This window comes from Lonchura striata, chromosome 1A, assembly GCF_050655825.1.
Source record: "Lonchura striata isolate lonStrDom1 chromosome 1A, ASM5065582v1, whole genome shotgun sequence".
Taxonomy (NCBI): domain Eukaryota; kingdom Metazoa; phylum Chordata; class Aves; order Passeriformes; family Estrildidae; genus Lonchura; species Lonchura striata.
This window is the reverse complement of record NC_140741.1, coordinates 76,061,475-76,079,409: the sequence shown is the minus strand read 5'-3', so window position 1 is coordinate 76,079,409 and position 17,935 is coordinate 76,061,475. Positions and strand designations below refer to the sequence as shown.

The window sequence follows — 17,935 nt, the reverse complement described above, 5'->3', positions numbered from 1 at the left end:
GGGGTCCCTTCCCACCCAGCCCAGCCTGGCATTGTCTCTCTGGAGATGCTGCAGAACCACCTCAGCTCCCACCACCCCACCAGACCTTTCCCTTTCACATCCCCAAGTGCAAACCCATCCCTGCCCGACCCCAAATCCCACAGGCACGGAACTCCCGGGGCTCAGCACCAGCCGGGAATGTGCCAGGGCCCAGCAGTGCCAGGGGGCTCACCCAGCCCTGGTGCAGCTCAGCCAGCTCTGTTTTACAGGTGAGGCTGGCAGGGACGGTGCCAGCCTGGCACAGCCCAGCCTGGCACAGCCCACGGCTCTGCCGGAGCAACCCAACCTGTACAGCAATTAGTCACTGGCAGATGAGCACCGCTGCCCTTCCTCCAGCATTATCTAAGCAGGGAGGGGGCTGGGAAAACAGAGCTGGGAGCCGGGAATGCTGCCAGGCTGATCCCAAAAACCACAGAACCTGTGTCGGTCCATCCCTGGGGACAGGCTGGCACATCCCTGGGGACAGGCTGGCACATCCCTGGGGACAGGGCGCAGGACAGTGCTCGGACACCTCCAGAGCAGCACGGGAAGGGGTTTGCTCGGGCTGGCACAGAGAGGCCACAACTCCTGGGTGCCTCAACCTGGACAGGTCACATCTGACTGGGCCATCCCAGCAGCCAGGGGAGTCAAGCTGGTGTCCTGGAGCTGCCCCTTCCCAGGGCATCCTGGATCCATCCCATGCAGGGGATCCTGGAGCTGCCCCTTCCCAGGGCATCCTGGATCTTTCCCCTCTACAGCATCCTGGTTCCACCTCCCCACAATATCCTGGAGCCATCCCCTCCCTGCAGAGGTGAGTCAAACCCAAAATAAAGTGAATATTTACCCCAGAGGAACATAACTTGTTAAATGTGAGCTCTTCCCTTCCCAGTGGCACAGAATCACGACGTGATTTGGGTGGGAAGGGACCAGAAAGTTCATCCTGATCCAGGGCAGGGACACCTCCCACTGTCCCAGGCTGCTCCAGCCCCAGTGTCCAGCCTGGCCTTGGGCACTGCCAGGGATCCAGGGGCAGCCCCAGCTGCTCTGGCAATCCCAGCCCAGCCAGGAATTCCTCATTCCCAATCTCCCACCTAAACCTGTTCCTCTTTTTGGCTGTCCCAATACAGCCAACCACACCACCTCACAGCATCATCCCTCTCCCCAAAACAAATCCCAAATGACCCCAGGCACACGTGGGACGTTTCTGTTCCCTGGGAAAGTCACAGCAAGGAACACCAGGCCCAGGGAACGCCAGGTCCCTGATCCCCACCCGTCACCAACCCGCTCACAGCAGCAGTTTGAAGGTGCAGGCCGCAGCTGCAGCATCCTCAGGAGGAGATGAGGAAGAAGATGCAGGAGGAAGCACCCGGAGGCAGGACAAAGGGGGTACAACCTCCTCAGCACGGCTCCTGAGAGGATGTGGAGCCTGCTCCCAGATGGAATCCCGGAATCCCCCCTGCATCTCCCACCCCAGCATGGTGTGAGCTGTGGGACAGCAGCTCCTGCCCAAGGGGACACCGGGGGAACACGCCTGCAGAAACAGCAATAAGAACAGCAATGAAACACCAAACCGACAGCACACGACCACAAAGCCCTCAGGAAACACCAAACTCTGATGCAGAGCTCTGCTCTCCAGCATGCCCGACACCCAGCTCGCTCCTCCTGCCCTCCTCCAGCTGCTCCAGGCGGGGATCCGCCCCGAACCGAGCCCCAGCAGCATCCCCGATGACCAAACCCGCAGCAAAACCAGCAATCCCCTTCCCCAGCTGCCAGCACAGGCTCGGAACGAGCTCAGCACAGCCTGGGGACGTGCCAGGAGGGCAGAGACGCTCAGGGGGGCCCTGCAGCCCCGATTTCCTGATTTTAGGGCATTTCGCCTCCTCTGCGACGCTGCCAAAGCTCCTTTTCCCCAACAGCTCTGGGGGCGGGAGGCAGAAGGAAACACGACGGGAAGAGACCTTAAATCCCCACCACGGAACATCCCCCACCAAAACATCCGACAGCATCACCTGACGGCGAGCAGGGATGCGGGAGAGGCCAGGGGAGCGAGCTGTCTGCCAGATCCGGGGCTCAGCAGCGTCCGAGGGAGCAGGGAGGGCACCAGGGGCTGCTCTAGAACGGGGCTGGGGGTGCCCGGGAACGGGGCTGGGGGTACGACCCCGTCCCGGGGGCTGGGGGTACAGACCCCGTCCCGGGGCCGGGGGTACAGACCCCGTCCCGGGGGCCGGGGGTACAGACCCCGTCCCGGGGGCCGGGGGTACAGACCCCGTCCCGGGGGCCGGGGGTACAGACCCCGTCCCGGGGGCTGGGGGTACAGACCCCGTCCCGGGGCCGGTGGGTGCCCCCTGGAAGCACCACATCCCACGCCAGCAGCTGAGGACGCGCAGGGGGAGCAGGCCGGGGGCCACGGCCGGAGCACAGCGGTGCCCCCCGGCCCAGCCCATGTTCCCGGAGCGGCGACACACCGAAAACACCCAAACCGTGCAGCGTGAGCCGCGCAGGGCCGGCCCCGGCTGCCGGGACCGCCCGGGGGCTGCTCGGAAGGGATTTCACGGGGGGATGAGAACTGCCCGCTGCTGCCCGGCCCGGCACCGGCGACGGCCCCGCAGCCTCGGCCCCGCTCCGGGACCACCCTGCACCGCCGCCAGGGCCCGCCCCGCGCCCCCGGCCCCGCGCCCCCGGCCGGAGCGGCCCGCGCGGGCCCGGCCCCCCCGCGTCCCTCCGCCGCTCACCGCGCTTGCCGGGGTCGTATCCCACGAGCACGAAGTAGTCAGCCAGGCGGGCCATGGCGGCGGGGGCGGCCCGGGCCGGCCCCGGGAGCCCCGGGAGCCCCGCGAGGCCGCGCTCGGCTCCTCAGGGCCCCTCAGGCCGCCGCCGCCGCCCGCCCGCGCCCACCGCCCGCCGCCGCCGCCATCTTGGCCCCGCGCGCACCGCGCCTGCGCCAGCGCCGCGCGCCGGGGGGGGCGGGGCCGCGCCTCCCATTGGCTGCGGCCGGGCGGGGCCGCGCCTTCCCATTGGCCGAGACGGGAAGGGCGGGGCCGGGCGCGAAGGGGGCGGTGCCCTGTGGTGAGGGGCGGGGCCTGGTGCGGAGGGGGCGGGGCCGAGACGTCCCCCGGAGGGGGGGAACGGAGGGTCCGGGAATGGGGGGACATGGGGACATCCCGGGGGACACGGGGACTTCCCGGGGGTGTGTGGGGATGTCCTCAGGGTGTGGGACACCCCGGGGGTGTGGGGACATCCTGGGGTACGGGGACATCCCGGGGGTGTGGGGACATCGGGACATCCCGGGGTGCGGGGACATCCCCGGTGTGCAGGGACCCCTCAGGTGTGCACGCACACGCGTGTGGGGACCCTCCGGATGCGGGGGAACACCCCCCGTGAGCACAGACCCCCCCCCAGGTGCGCACGGCCCGCAGAGTGCCCACAGGTTTCCCGTGACCCTCATTCCACACAGTCCCCCTGGAAAGGACCCCCGCAGGTGTGACCCCCCTCAGGTGTGTCCTACACACAGGTGTGTCCCCATACAGGTGTGACCCCACACACAGATGTGACCCCATACAGGTGTGACCATACACACAAGTTCCCCACACACTGAGGTGTGTCCCCACACAGATGTGACCCCACACAGGTGTGACCCCACACACAGATGTGACCCCACACAGATGTGACCCCACACACAGATGTGACCCCATACAGTTGTGACCATACACACAAGTGTCCCCACACACTGAGATGTGACCCCACACACAGATGTGACCCCATACAGGTGTGACCACACACAGATATGTCCCCACACACTGAGGTGTGTCCCCACACAGATGTGACCCCACACACAGATGTGACCCCATACAGGTGTGACCCCACACACAGATGTGACCCCATACAGGTGTGACCATACACACAAGTGTCCCCACACACTGAGGTGTGACCCCCAGGACAGGACCCTGAGCTCGGTGTCCCCATGCCGCGCTGTCCCCCGTGGTGTCGGGCCCCGGGACCAGCTCGGTGTGCCCCGCTCCCGGCCGTGCCCAAGGCCAGCTCCCGAGCGGGACCGGGCAGCGGGGCCAGCGCGCCCCGGCGCAGCCCGCCGTGCCCCTGGCCCGTCCCGTTAGCCCCGTCCCGTTCCGTGCGGAGCTCACCGTGCCGGGCCCGGCACACGCCCGGGGCCCGGGCCGGACCCGGCCGGGGTCACCGGGGCCGGCGGGGTGGCGGGCACACGCCGGGGCACGGCCGCTGCCGAGCGGGAATCACTCACCGGGAACATCCCCGTTCCCACTCCCACGCGGGAGCGGACGTGGAGAGCGTGCGGGATGGGGGGGCGCTCGGCACCGCCCGGCCTCGTCCCCCGAGGGGCGCCGGGGCTCCGGGCAGAGCGGCGGCACCGGCGGCCCCGGGCTCACCCCGGTGTCCCCCCGGGCGGGCAGGGGTGCCCGGGGCGCAGGGCGGGCACCCCCGTCCCCCGGGCCCGGGGCTCGCCCCTCCCCGGCTGGGAGGGGTCCCCGGGATGTGCGGGGGTCCCCCCGCGCCCCGCGCCCCGGCCGGGGGTGATGCAACCCTGCCCGGCCCTTGCGCCTCCTGCCCGGCCCTGCGGCCGCCGCGTGTCGGGACTTGTGCGGCCGGGGCCGGTGGCTCCGTGCCCGGCCCGCTGCCACCCGCCGGGCACGGCCGCGGGGCGCCCACGGCGCCCCCCACGCCGCGCCGGGCCCGCTCCCGGGCAGACCCCACCGGGAAAGGCTGGGGGGTCCCAGGGCACGGGCGGCTCCCGGGGACGCCCACGGTGCCGGGCCAGCGGTGCCCGGTGGCACCGAGCCGCGGGTGTCCCTGTGCCGTGTGCCGTGTGCCCCGGGCACGGCTCGGCTATCAGCTGGGTGGGGGCCTGGCACCGGCGTGGCCGTGCCCGTGTCCCCACGCGCCTGCGTGCCCGTGTCCCAGCGTGGAGCCACAGCCAGCACGGCGGGGTCTGTGCGGGCACAGCTCGGGGGACACCCGCTGGCTGCCGGCGGTGACCCCACGGGACAGCGACACGGGGCCAGCAGCGGGGTGGCAGCCCAAGGATGGGCACCCGGCACGGGTGACAGCGGGGACGTGGGAGCCGAGCGGTGCCGGAGGGTGGCAACAGGAAAAGCGGGCTGATCTACCCTGGCGGCGCCCGGGGCTGGGTGGGTGTGACCTGTCCTGTGCCAGGGTGGGACGGGCACGGGGACACCGCAGGGTTGGCACTGGCACCGCGGGGCTGGCACTGCAGGGACCGCTGGCGGCTGCCGGTGTCGCGGGCCGTGGTGGCAGCGGGTGACACGGCGGCGGGGTCTGTGCGGGACCCGCAGCGACAGCAGCGGGCACAGGGAGCCCCGCGACACCGGACACGGGGGAGGGGACAGGGCGGGGCACGGGGACACAAGGCACGTGCAGAGCCCGGCCCTGCCGTGTGCCCGGATCCTCTCGGGCGAGAGCTGCTACTGGGGACCCTGGGGACACTGGGGACACTGGGGACCCCGGGGACACTGGGGACCCTGGGAGCACTGGGGACCCTGGGGACCCTAGGGACACCGGGGACACTGGGGACACTGGGAGCACTGGGGACATTGGGGACACAGGAGACCCTGGCAACACTGGGGACACTGGGGACCCTGGGGACTCTGGAGACACTGGGGACATTGGGGACACCGGGGACACTGGGGACCCTGGGAGCACTGGGGACCCTGGGGACACTGGGGACACCGGGGACACTGGGGACACTGGGAGCACTGGGGACCCTGGGGACACTGGGGACACTGGGGACCCCGGGGACACTGGGGACCCTGGGAGCACTGGGGACCCTGGGGACACTGAGGATACTGGGGACACTGGAGACCCTGGCAACACTGGGGACACTGGGGACCCTGGGGACCCTGGGGACCCTGGGGACACTGGGGACACTGGGGACCCTGGGGACATTGGGGACACTGGGGACACTGGGAGCACTGGGGACATTGGAGACACTGGGGACACTGGGGACCCTGGGGACACTGGGGACCCTGGGGACACTGGGACACTGGGAGCACCGGGGACACTGGGGACACTGGGGACCCCGGGGACACTGGGGACCCTGGGAGCACTGGGGACCCTGGGGACACTGAGGATACTGGGGACACTGGAGACCCTGGCAACACTGGGGACACTGGGGACCCTGGGGACCCTGGGGACCCTGGGGACACTGGGGACACTGGGGACCCTGGGGACATTGGGGACACTGGGGACACTGGGAGCACTGGGGACATTGGAGACCCTGGGGACACTGGGGACCCTGGGGACACTGGGACACTGGGAGCACCGGGGACACTGGGAGCACTGGGAGCACCGGGGACGCTGGTGGCACGGGGCACCCTGGGGACCCTGAGGTGGCCGCAGGCTGAGGACGCGGGTCCTTCCCTCTCCCGGCGGCTCGCCGCCGTCCCCGCGGGCACCTCGGCGTCCCCGGCCGCGGGGCCCGGTGTCCCGGAGCGGCTCTGTCACCGCTGCCCGGCAGGACACGGCTCCGGGGCCAGGGGGGTGCCAGGGGGTCCCGGGGGGCTCAGGGATGGGGGAGCGGCCCCTCGGTTTGGGGGTCCCGGGACACGGCGGGCGCTGCTGGGGGACAGGGCGGGGGGGTCCCAGCAGCCAGAGGCGCTTTTTGGTGAGCGGGTGACCGGAGCGGCGCTGCCGGTGCTGCTCGCAACCCCCGCCCTGCCCCGGGGCCTCAGCCACCAGGCAATTAAGCTAATTAAAACTTCTCCCGGGTTCCCAGGGCCGGGAGCCAGCACAGAGGAAGAGGGAGAGGAAGAGGGAGAGGGAAAGTGCTGCCGGGCCCCGGGGACAGATGAGGTGACCCGGGGGTGGCAGCTCGCGGCGCGGGTCCAGCTGTGACACGAGCGGGTGGCAGCGGCTCCCCGGTGGCTCCAGCGATCGATCACCCGTGCCCGGGTGGCCGTGAGGTGACAGCCGGGCCGGGGGCAGCGCCCGGGACCCTTCCCGGCGCCCCAGGGATGGGGATCCCTGAGCAGGAGGAGGGCAGCAAACGGGCTCTGTGCCCGCTGCGGGGCCGAGGGGCTCAGCTGCACCCCTGCCATGTCCCCAGAGCCTCTCTCGTGCCCCGAGTCTGGCGACGCTGACCCCGGTGACTCGGATTTGCCCCTGGGGGTGGCAGCGGCTGGTCCTGCCCCACACGGGGACCCGCACACGGTCCTGGGAGGGGAGCCCAGGCAGGACCCCGGCACGGCCCTGGGGTGGCTGTGGGAGTGCTGGGTGACAGATGTCACCTCTGACATCCGTGCCCCTGGTCCCGCCGGGTGACACGCCGTGGGCACAGCCGTGGGGACAGCGCGGTGGTGGCGGTGGGCTCAGGGCGGGGGTCGGGGCCAGGGTGTCCCGCGTACCCCCCCGCGCCGCTCTCGGCCTTGTTCTGAGCCGGGTTTCCCTCTCGCGGGGCAATCCAGCAGCAGCCCAGCGGAAGAGCCCAGAAGGCGGCAGGAATTCCCCGGGAGCCGGGCGGGACCGGGGCTCGGGGCACGGGGCCCGGCCGCGCCCCCCGCCCCGCTCAGGGCCGAGTCCCGCCGGCCCCGGGCGGTCCCCACGGCGCCGGGATCAGGTGCTGCCCAAATCCCCCCGCACGGCGCCGGGTGTGTGGAGCCTTTGTGTCCCGATAATGCGGAAGAATCCCAGCGATTCCGGGCACGCGGAGGCCCCCGGCCCCTCGGCCCGGGGAGGCCGCGCCGGGGGGACGGGGCACCCCCAAGCCGGGGCTCCGGACACCCGGGGGTGCTGCGGGTCCTCGCCCCAACCCCACCGGGAGCGCCGACCCCGAGCAGGGACTGGGGGTCCCGCCCGGGGGTCCCAGCAAAGGAAGCTGGGGGGGCCCCTGCCCGGCTCAGGAGCAGCCCCCCAGGAGCCCCCCTGAGAACCCCACCACCCCAGTTTGGGGGAGCTGCCGGAGCGGGACCGCTCTGATCCCTGCGGATTTACATTCCTTAATTGTTTCAGAAGGCCCCATGTGATGCTGAAAAACGTGGGATCAGCCCCGGGAGAAACCGAGGGGGATGGTGCTGCCCCCCGAGGGGCCGCGGCGGCGGATGGGGCAGTCCAAACTGGGGACACTGGGCTGCGCTGGGTGGGCTCCGTCCCCCCGGGGTCCCCGCCAGCCACGGGGTGTCGGGGTGCCCGGGGTGCCCCGCTGCCCGGCGGTGCCCGGCGGGAGGACACGGCCGGGCTGGCGGGGCCCGGCGCGGTGGGACACGGGGCAGCACGGCCCCGGCCCCGCCGCCGCCGGGCTGCGGGGTGCCCAGACCCCCCGAAAGCCCCGGGGCGGCCCCGTCCCCCTGCCCCCAGCCGGGTCCCCCAGCCCAGCCCAGCCCCAGGGCCGCTCCCCCGGGAAGGTCCCGGGGCAGCGGGGCCGAGGGGGCCGGGCACGTGCGGTACCGGGCCGAGGGGTCGGGCTGGGGCCGTGCCAGGGAAGGTGCGGGGCCGGGGCCGCTGCGGAACCGGGGCCGGTGCGGGGCTGCGGAACCGGGGACGGGCCGGGGAAGGTGCGAAGCCGGTGCGGGGTCTCGGAGGGGCACCGAGGGGTCTGGGAGGGGCACTGCGGGGCCGGGCTGCTGCGGGACTTGGGGATTGCGGGGCCGGTGCGGTGCCGGGGAAGGTGCGGGGCCGGGGGTCCGGGGCCGGTGCGGAGCCGAGGGCGGTGCGGGGCTGCTCCCGCCCGCGGCTCCTCCCGTCCCGCTGGGCTCCACCCGCCCGCCGGCCCCGGCGATATTTAACCTGGGCCGGGGCGGGGAGCGGCGGCGCCGAGCGGGGACGGAGCCGACCCCGAGCCAGCGCAGCCCGACCCCGCTCAGGCACCGCCGGGACCCCGCGCCGGCCCCGGGCTGCGGCACAGCGAGGGAGCCGAGGGGGGCAGGACGAGAAGGGGGCTGCGATCTGAGCCGGACCCCAGCGCGACCCCCGCGCCCGCCCCGCGTCTCCCGCAGCCGCCGCCGCTCGTCCCGTCCCGTCCGGCCATGCGAGCCCCGGCCCCGCTGGCGCTGGGTTGCGTCAGCTTCGCGCTGTGCCTTCTGGAGCTGCCCCACGGCCGGGCCCTGCCGCCGCGCAGGTGAGGGACCCAGCCCGCACCCCTGCCCGCACCCCTGCCCCGATCCCTGCCCCGATCCCTGCCCGCACCCCTGCCCCGATCCCTGCCCGCATCCTGCCCCGATCCCTGCCCGCACCCCTGCCCCGATCCCTGCCCGCACCCCTGCCCCGATCCCTGCCCGCACCCCCTGCCCGCACCCTGGCCCGATCCCTGCCCGCACCCCTGCCCGCATCCTGCCCCGATCCGTGCCCGCACCCCTGCCCCGATCCCTGCCCCGATCCCTGCCCCGATCCCTGCCCGCACCCCTGCCCCGATCCCTGCCCCGATCCGTGCCCGCACCCCCTGCCCGCACCCCTGCCCGCATCCTGCCCCGATCCCTGCCCGCATCCCCTTCCCGCACTCCGGCCCCGGACCCTTCTGGATCCCCCTGCCCGCATTCTCTGCCCGCACCCCCTGTCCGATCCCTTCCCGCACCCCCTGCCCGCACCCCTGCCCGATCCCTGCCCGCACCCCTGCCCGCACCCCTGCCCGATCCCTGCCCGCACCCCTGCCCGCACCCTGCCCCGATCCCTGCCCGCATCCCCTGCCCGCACCCTGCCCCGATCCCTTCCCGCACCCCCTGCCCGCACTCCGGCCCCGGACCCTTCTGGATCCCCCTGCCCGCATTCTCTGCCCGGGACGAGCCCCCCGCCCTCGCCCCTGCCGAATCCCGTCCCGACTCGTCCTGCCCGCCCGCACCCCTTTCCCCGCACCCTGCCCGGCCCCGCAGCCCCTGCCCGCGCCCCCGCTCCGCACCCTCCCCGTGCCCCCCGCCCCCGCAGTGCCCGGCATGGGGGTCTGGGGGGTCCCGGGGCACCGTCTGCTGCCGGACCCCCAGCCCGGGGGACACGCTGGCGGGCGGGGGGCGCGGGGTCCCGGCCCCGCCATGGGCGCTGCGGGCACCGGGGTCACGGCGCGCCCGGGCGTGCGGGGGGTGCCAGGTGTGCAAAGGTGTGCCAGGTGTGCAGAAATGTGCCAGGTACGCCAAGTGTGCAAAGGTGTACAAAGATGTGCCAGGTGTGCCGGAGCCGCCCGGGGCTGGCACACGCCGGGACAGAGATTTGGTGCGTGCAGGAGCTCGGGGGTGCCCGGGTGGGTGCCCGGGGTGGGCGTGGGTGCCCGTGGGGGGGTCTGTGGGGTGCTGGGGCGGCACGTGGGGCGGGACGGCCCCGCCGTGTGAGTGTGTGAGTGTGCACACACCGCACGTGCGTGTGCGTGTCCCTGCTCGGGGAGCGCGTCTGGGCCGGCCCCGCGCCCGGGGATCCCCGCCGGGCTGCGGGGCACCGGGGCACCCCGACCCCGCAGGGCCCGGGCAGCTCCTGCCGGCGCTGGGCTGGCGCTGGGGTCCTCTGGGGCACGGGGCGAGGGTCAAAATGGGGAGAAAATATTAAAAAAAGGGAAAAGAGAAGGACGGCACTAAGAACGGGACCAAAGCTCCAGGTTCCCGGGAGCTCAGGAGGGGTCCCCTGAGGAAAAGGTGGCCCCGGGACGGGGGCACTGAGGCCCCGGGGAGCTCCGTGCCCTGAGGCCGGACCCCCCCGCGGGTGCCCGGGGCACGGGCGTGGGCGCCGCAGCCGGGGCGCGTGGGTGCCGGGGCAGAGGCCGTGGGAACGGGGTGGGCGGAGCGGGGGGAGCCGGGGGGGCTCCGGGGGTGCCGTGGGTGCGGGACACGCGTGCGTGCGCTCGGGTACGTGTGTGCCTGCAGGTAGCGGCTGCTGCCCTGCTCCGCCTGCTTCCTCCTCCTCCTCCTCCTCCTCCTCCTCCTCCTCCTCCTCCGGAAGCCCGGGGCAAGCGCCGGCTCCGGCCTCGGGAGGTGCCCCCGTGCCCCCGCCGCTGTCGCGGTGCCGCCGCCGTGCCCGGGAGCCGCAGTTGTGCTGTCCCCCTGACCCCGTCCCTTCTCTCCTGCAGGGCCCCCCCGGCGCGGAGCCCCCCGGAGGGGATCCCCGCTCTCCCCGGAGACCCCCCGGCCGCGCAGCCCATCGGGACCCTGCGACACCGAGCCGCGGGTCCGCGGCACGGCCCGTGGCTCGCCCCCCGGCCCCCGCCGTGGCACGTCCGGCGCCTCCTCCTGCGGCGGGACCCCCGGCACGACCCCCGGCGGGACCCGCGGCCGCCCCGGGGCCGCCGCCACGCCGGGGGGCACCTGGTGCGGGTGGGCTGCGTGCTGGGCACCTGCCAGGTGCAGAACCTGAGCCACCGCCTGTGGCAGCTGCGGGGACACTCGGGGCGCCGCGACTCGTCCCCCATGAACCCCAACAGCCCCCACAGCTACGGCTGAGCGGGGGGCGCGGGACCCCCGAGCACCGCCGCGGCTCCTCCGCGCCGCCACCGCCGCCCGCGGGCCGGGGGCGGCCCCGGGGGGCTCCCGCCGCCGGACCCTCCCGGCGGAGCACCGGGAGCGGCTCGCAGTGACCGGCAGTGGCCCGGAGAGACTCTCGGCGGCCGGTGGCCCGCGGTGACCGACCCGGGGTGGCCCGCGGTGACTCCTGATGGCCCGGGTGGCCCCTGGCGGTGGCCGGTGGCCCGCGGTGACCCGCGGTGACCGGCAGCGGCCGGTGTGTCCGGGGCGGGTGCAAGGGCCGCCGCCGGGAATCCCGCTGAGCGCAGCGGCACCGGGACCTCGTGCAAGACCCTCCGGCCACGCTCCTGCGGACTCAGCATTCCCGTGCCTGCTGTGGCACCCCCGGAGCCCCCCAGGGCACCCCCAGGGTGGCACTGGGGGCCCTGCAAGGACGGGGCACAGGGACCCCGCTCCGGGCTGGGGGACGGGGCAGCCCCCAGCACCTTCCCCACCCGGGGGTCCCGTTGGGGCTGCGGGGGTCCTCAGCGTGAACATTGTCCCCTCCCCTGGCACCTTGTCCCGTGTCCCCAGCCCGCGTCACCCGCAGCCCGGCAGGAGCTGGAGATGGGGCGATGTCCCCAAATGTGGGGGCACTGGAGAGGTTGGGGTGCTGTGCCCCACTGCTGCCCTGTCCCTGTCCCCTGCTGCACCCCCGGGGACACCCCCACGTCGTGTCCCCACAGGCTCAGTGGGTTCCCACACGGGGTGGTGGCCCACGGACACGAGGGGACACGGGTGACATCGCTGTCACCCCCCAGGGCCATCGGCCCATGCCCGGTGGGACAGGGATGTGTGACCCCAGGTCACTGTCCCACCCCCCTCCTGGGACAGCCGGAGCAGCCCCCCAAGAGCCACAGCCCCCCCTCCCTCCAGGACAGCCCTGTCCTCCCAGAGCACCCCATTCCCAGGGCACCCCATTCCCAGAGCACCCCATTCCCAGAGCACCCCATTCCCAGGGGCACCCCATTCCCAGAGCACTCCATTCCCGGAGCACCCCATTCCCGGAGCACCCCACTCCCAGGGGCACCCCATTCCCAGGGGCACCCCATTCCCAGGGGCACCCCATTCCCAGAGCACCCCATTCCCAGGGCACCCCATTCCCGGAGCACCCCACTCCCAGGGGCACCCCATTCCCAGGGGCACCCCATTCCCAGAGCACTCCATTCCCAGGGGCACCCCATTCCCAGAGCACCCCATTCCCGGAGCACCCCATTCCCAGGGGCACCCCATTCCTAGAGCACTCCATTCCCAGGGGCACCCCATTCCCAGAGCATCCCATTCCCAGGGCACCCCAATCCCGGGACACCCCAATCCTCCCATTCCCCAGAAGACCGGAATGTCCCAGGAGGTCTGGGGCAGGATGTCCCCTGGGTGCCCCCCGAACGGAGCTGTCCCTGGCTGTCCATCCTCGGGGTGTCCCAGCAATGTCTCAAGGTGTCCCCCGGGTGTCCCGAGATGTGGGATGGCATCCCAGGGATGCCACCAGCAGCCGTGCCCACCCCATGGGTGTCCCGGGACTTCCCAGCCCCCCATGGAGCAGCCGAGGGGCGCGGGGGTCCCCAGGCCTCTGTCCCCTCCCCTGGGTGCCCCCGCTGAGCCCGGTGGGTGCCCGACCCCTCCCGGCCCGGCCCGCGGAGCGTCGCTGCTTCCCGGGAATCCCGGGTGGTGTGGAATAAACAAAGCGTGTGAGGAGGAGCTGGGATGGAGCGTGGTGATCCCACGGGGATGGGAAATCGGGATGGGGCACGGTGATCCCGGGGATGGGGCACGGTGATCCCACGGGGATGGAAAATCGGGATGGGGCACGGTGATCCCACGGGGATGGGGCAGGGATGGGGCACGGTGATCCTATAGGATGGGACAGGGATGGAGCACGGTGATCCCAGGGGGATGGGGCACGGTGATCCTATAGGATGGGGCAGGGATGGGGCACGGTGATCCCACGGGGATGGGACAGGGATGGAGCACGGTGATCCCAGGGGGATGGGGCACGGTGACCCCACGGGCATGGGGCAGGGATGGGGCACGGTGATGCCATGGGGGTGGGACACAGTGATCCCACGGGGATGGGGCACAGTGATCCCACGGGGATGGGGCAGGGATGGGGCACGGTTGGGGCACGGTGATCCCACGGGGATGGGGCACGGTGATCCCACGGGCATGAGGCACGGTGACCCCACGGGGATGGGGCACGGTGACCCCACGGGGATGGGAAATCGGGATGGGGCACGGTGATCCCACGGGGATGGGGCACGGTGACCCCACGGGGATGGGGCAGGGATGGGGCACGGTGATGCCATGGGGATGGAGCACGGTGATCCCACGGGGATGGAGCACGGTGATCCCACGGGGATGGGGCACGGTGATCCCACGGGAATGGGGCACGGTGATCCCACGGGAATGGGGCACGGTGACCCCACGGGGATGGGGCAGGGATGGGGCACGGTGATGCCATGGGGATGGAGCACGGTGATCCCACGGGGATGGAGCACGGTGATCCCACGGGGATGGGGCACGGTGATCCCACGGGAATGGGGCACGGTGATCCCACGGGAATGGGGCAGGGATGGGGCACGGTGATGCCATGGGGGTGGGACAGGGGGGGACGAGGGCAGCCTTGTCCAGGAACAGGCACCAGGTCCCTCAGGGGCAGGAGGTGACAGGCGGGGGCTATGGGGACAGACGTGGGGACAGTGAGGACACACACACGTGCGTCCGTGCCTGTGCCCACACGTGCCCATGCCCGATTGTGCCCACACGTGCCGACATCCGGCCGTGTCTGTGCCCTGTCCTGGCCCACACGTGTCCGTGCCCACCCGTGCCAGCCTGCTCGTGCCCTGTCACACCCGTGCCACCGCGCCGTCCCGCTTGCCGCTCCGGCCGGTTCCGCTCCCCGTCCCTCCCCCGGGGCAGTGCCAGCCCGGTGCCCCCGGTCTGTGCCCAGCCCCCCGTGCCGGTTCCTCTCCCCGTGTCCCTGCGGGGTCACTCCCGGGGCTCCCCAGCTCGGGGCCGGCCCGGGGGTCCCCCAGCCCCCTCCGGGCGGGCGCGGGGTCAAACATTAACCCGGGCGGGTTAACTGGTCACCGATTGTCCCCGCGGGGCCGGGCGGGCCCCCCGCGCCACCCCCCGCCATAAAAGCGGGGCCGCGGCGGCCGCCCCGCAGCCCGCGAGCCCCCAGACCCACCATGAGCAGCCCGAGGGCGGTGAGTGCGGCCGGGGGGCTGGGGGCACACCCGGGGGGCTGGGGGCACACCCGGGGGGCTGGGGGCACACCCGGGGGGCCAAACACACCTGGGGGGCTGGGACACCTGGGCCACCCAAACCCGGGGGGCAGCGGAGACCCCTTGGCGGTGTTGCCCCTGCTGGGGGTGCCACCCCCACCCCAAAGGGTCCCAGCCCAGGGGACCCCCCCTGCGGGTGGGGGTCTCGAGGACATGGGGAGCTGCCCTCCCCCGGGCGGGGTTGGGGGGTCAGGGCCAGCCCGGGGGGCGTCCCACAGCACCCCAGGGACCCTCACACCGCCCCCAATAGAGACCCCCGGGCTGCTGTGCCCACCCAGGGATGGGGGATGGCACCCCCAGGGATGGGGGATGGCACCCCCAGGCCCGTCTGTAGCCCGGGGGGGACGGTGATCTGTGACACCGTGTGACACCGTGTGACAGATAGCGTGCGATAGCGTGCGACACCGTGTGACAAAGTGTGGCATTGTGTGACCCCGTGCGACAGCGGGATCCCACACGGCCAGGCCTCTCCTTGCTGCCGGTGTCCCCGTGTCCCCAAACTTCTGTCCCTGTCCCTGTCCCGCAGTGATGGGCCAGAGGAGCAGGACAGGATCCCTGACCCCTCTGTCCCTGTCCCGTGTCCCTGTCCTGCAGTGCTGGGGCAGGACAGGATCCCCGGTCCCCTCTGTCCCTGTCCCGTGTCCCTGTCCTGCAGTGCTGGGGCAGGACAGGATCCCCTGTCTCCTCTGTCCCCCCTGTCCCTGTCCCGTGTCCCTGTCCCGCAGCGCTGGGGCAGGGTGGGACCCCCGACCCCTCTGTCCCTGTGCCGTGTCCCGTCCTGCAGTGCTGGGGCAGGGTGGGACCCCCGACCCCTCTGTCCCTGTGCCGTGTCCTGTCCTGCAGTGCTGGGGCAGGACAGGATCCCCTGTCCCCTCTGTCCCTGTGCCGTGTCCCTGTCCCGTGTCCCTGTCCTGCAGTGCTGGGACAGGGTGTGACCCCCGGTCCCCTCTCCCTGTCCCGTGTCCCTGTCCCCCAGTGCTGGGACAGGACAGGATCCCCTGTCTCCTCTGTCCCCCCTGTCCCTGTCCCGTGTCCCTGTCCCGCAGTGCTGGGACAGGACGGGACCCCGGTCCCCTCTCCCTGCCCCGTGTCCCTGTCCCCGTGTGCCCACGCGGGTCCCCCTGAGCCCCCGTCCCCCGCAGGACCCCGACTCCTCCGAGGAGCCCAAACCCGGCAAGGCCAAGACCGAGTTCCGCAACTACACCGTGAGTGGGGTGGGGGGGGGTGTCCCAAAACCGGGCGGGTGCCGGGGGTCCCGGGGGTCCGCCGGGAGCAGCCCCGGGGGGCTCTGGCAGCCCGGGCTGGCTGGGGGGACACGGGGGACGCCCCGGAGCCCCCCCAGCCGCCGGTGCTGCCCCGCAGGAGGGGAAGCTGATCGAGCGCGTGTACAACACCTACCTGCTCATGCACACCCACCAGACCGTGGAGTTCGTCCGCAGGAAGGTGGGAACGGCCCCGGGTCCCCCGGTGTCACCCCGGGTCCCCCGGTGTCCCCCGGTGTCACCCCGGGTTCCCCGCTGTCACCACACTGCAGGGTGCCCCCGCCCGCACCCCAAATCCAGCCCCGCTGCCCCATCCCAGCCCATCGGGGGGCACCGAGGGGCACCGAGCCCCTGCCCCGGCCCCACGGGGGTGGGCACGGCGCTGTCCCCACGCGCGGCGTGTCCCCAGAGCGCCCAGTACGGCTCCTGCTCGCTGCGGAGGATGAGCGTGATGGAGGCGCTGCAGCTGCTGGACCAGCTCGTGGACGAGTCGGACCCCGACGTGGATTTCCCCAACTCCTTCCACGCCTTCCAGACGGCCGAGGGCATCCGCCGGGCGCACCCCGACAAAGGTAGGGCCGGAGCCCGGCCGGGTCCCCGCCGGGTCCCGGCGCCGCGGGTGACGCGGCCCCGCTCGCCCCCAGACTGGTTCCACCTCGTGGGGCTCCTGCACGACCTGGGCAAGGTGCTGGCGCTGTTCGGGGAGCCGCAGGTGAGCGGCCCGCTGGGGAGGGGCTTCGGGGCGCTCCCCCCGCGGCCGGGGGACCCTCGGGGGGTGCCGTGACCCCCGTGTCCCCCGGCAGTGGGCCGTGGTCGGGGACACCTTCCCGGTGGGCTGCAGGGTGCAGAAGTCGGTGGTCTACGGGGACTCCACCTTCCACGACAACCCCGACACCAAAGACCCCCGGTACAGGTGAGCCGGACCCCCGGGGGGTTTGGGGGGCGGGGGCTGCGCCCCCGGCCCGGCCGGGCTGTGGTGGGGGGGGGGTCCGGCCGCTCAGCCCCTGCCCCATCCCCAGCACCGAGTACGGGATGTACCAGCCCGGCTGCGGCCTGGACAACGTCCTCATGTCCTGGGGCCACGATGGTGAGTTTGGGGCGCTGGGGGGGTCCCTCCTGGGGCAGGACCCCCGCCCCAAATCCCCCCTCACTGCCCCCTCTGCAAGGACTGCAGCCCTCGGCGTGGGGCAGGGGCTGCTCTTCTGGGGGGTCTCTGTGACTCTGGGGGTCTCTGTGACTCTGGGGGGTCTCTGTGACTCTGGGGGTCCCTGCCCCTCTGGGGGTTCCCCCCGGTGGGGGTCCAGCCCCTCCCCACGCCCCCCCCCCACTTTTCAGAGTACATGTACCAAGTGATGAAGTTCAACAACTTCGCCCTGCCCAAGGAGGTGAGCTCAGCCCGGGGGGGGGGCTCAGGGACCCCCGGGAGGTTTGGGGGTGCGGGGGGAGCGCCCTAAAGCCGTGTGCCCCCCACCCCAGGCCTTCTACATGGTTCGCTTCCACTCCTTCTACCCCTGGCACGCCCACGGCGACTACGGGCACCTGTGCTCGGAGGAGGACCGGCGCATGCTGCCCTGGGTCCGCGAGCTCAAGTGGGTCCCGGGGGGCTGGGGGCTCGGCCGGGGCCCCCCGCGGCTTTGGGGGGTCCGGCCCCCCTAACCCCGACCCCCCGTTTGCCCCACAGCAAGTTCGACCTGTACACCAAGCAGGAGGAGCTGCCCGACGTGCAGCAGCTCCGCGCTTACTACCAGGGCCTCATCGACAAATACTGCCCGGGGCAGCTCTGCTGGTGACCCCACACCCTGCCGGGACCCCAAACCCTGCAGGACCCCCGAACCCTGCCCCCAAACCCTGCAGGTCCCCAAAACCTGCCGGGACCCCAAACCCTGCAGGACCCCCGAACCCTACCCCCAAACCC

General features: G+C 72.7%; 3 protein-coding genes across 13 annotated transcripts in view; 2 read left to right on the top strand and 1 right to left on the bottom strand.

Moving 5' to 3' along the window:
- Window positions 1-2,915, bottom strand: part of SBF1 (SET binding factor 1) — a 68,623-nt gene extending 65,708 nt beyond the window's left edge. For 4 of the 6 annotated variants that reach the window (XM_085568274.1, XM_085568276.1, XM_085568277.1 and 1 more), the window contains exon 1: window positions 2,751-2,915. In XM_085568274.1, coding sequence (XP_085424400.1) covers window positions 2,751-2,805 — 55 coding nt within the window. In that variant the 5' untranslated portion in view covers window positions 2,806-2,915. The remainder of the gene's footprint in view (window positions 1-2,750) is intronic. The other 2 variants (XM_085568278.1, XM_077783735.2) reach the window with 1 other exon arrangement.
- A 5,531-nt stretch (window positions 2,916-8,446) lies between these two features.
- ADM2 (adrenomedullin 2) lies at window positions 8,447-13,170 on the top strand. Its single transcript, XM_085568302.1, has 2 exons — window positions 8,447-9,118; window positions 11,045-13,170. The coding sequence occupies exons 1-2, from the start codon at window positions 9,027-9,029 to the stop codon at window positions 11,412-11,414; spliced, it is 462 nt and encodes a 153-aa protein (XP_085424428.1). The 5' UTR covers window positions 8,447-9,026; the 3' UTR covers window positions 11,415-13,170.
- A 1,287-nt stretch (window positions 13,171-14,457) lies between these two features.
- MIOX (myo-inositol oxygenase) lies at window positions 14,458-17,866 on the top strand. Of its 6 annotated transcripts, none has more exons than XM_021546375.4 (10): window positions 14,460-14,680; window positions 15,901-15,963; window positions 16,121-16,201; window positions 16,430-16,592; window positions 16,665-16,705; window positions 16,824-16,933; window positions 17,040-17,107; window positions 17,356-17,405; window positions 17,497-17,609; window positions 17,702-17,866. In XM_021546375.4, exons 1-10 carry the CDS (start codon window positions 14,663-14,665, stop codon window positions 17,808-17,810), a joined length of 816 nt encoding a protein of 271 aa, XP_021402050.1. In that variant the 5' UTR covers window positions 14,460-14,662; the 3' UTR covers window positions 17,811-17,866. The 6 variants fall into 6 exon arrangements, with proteins under 6 accessions (XP_021402047.1, XP_021402046.1, XP_021402049.1 ...); XM_021546373.4 differs by having other exon boundaries at window positions 14,463-14,680; window positions 16,665-16,732; XM_021546372.4 differs by having other exon boundaries at window positions 14,458-14,680; window positions 16,178-16,201; window positions 16,430-16,732.
- Window positions 17,867-17,935: the final 69 nt, after the last annotated feature.

What these genes read in the sequence shown, in the direction of transcription:
- ADM2 (XM_085568302.1), top strand. Translation starts at nt 9,027, where the DNA reads ATGCGAGCCCCGGCCCCGCTGGCGCTGGGTTGCGTCAGCTTCGCGCTG. An exon ending in CGGGCCCTGCCGCCGCGCAG is followed by an intron (nt 9,119 to 11,044) that starts GTGAGGGACCCA and finishes TCTCTCCTGCAG; the next exon opens with GGCCCCCCCGGCGCGGAGCC.
- MIOX (XM_021546370.4), top strand. An exon ending in TGGAGTTCGTCCGCAGGAAG is followed by an intron (nt 16,202 to 16,429) that starts GTGGGAACGGCC and finishes GCGTGTCCCCAG; the next exon opens with AGCGCCCAGTACGGCTCCTG. An exon ending in CGCTGTTCGGGGAGCCGCAG is followed by an intron (nt 16,733 to 16,823) that starts GTGAGCGGCCCG and finishes GTCCCCCGGCAG; the next exon opens with TGGGCCGTGGTCGGGGACAC.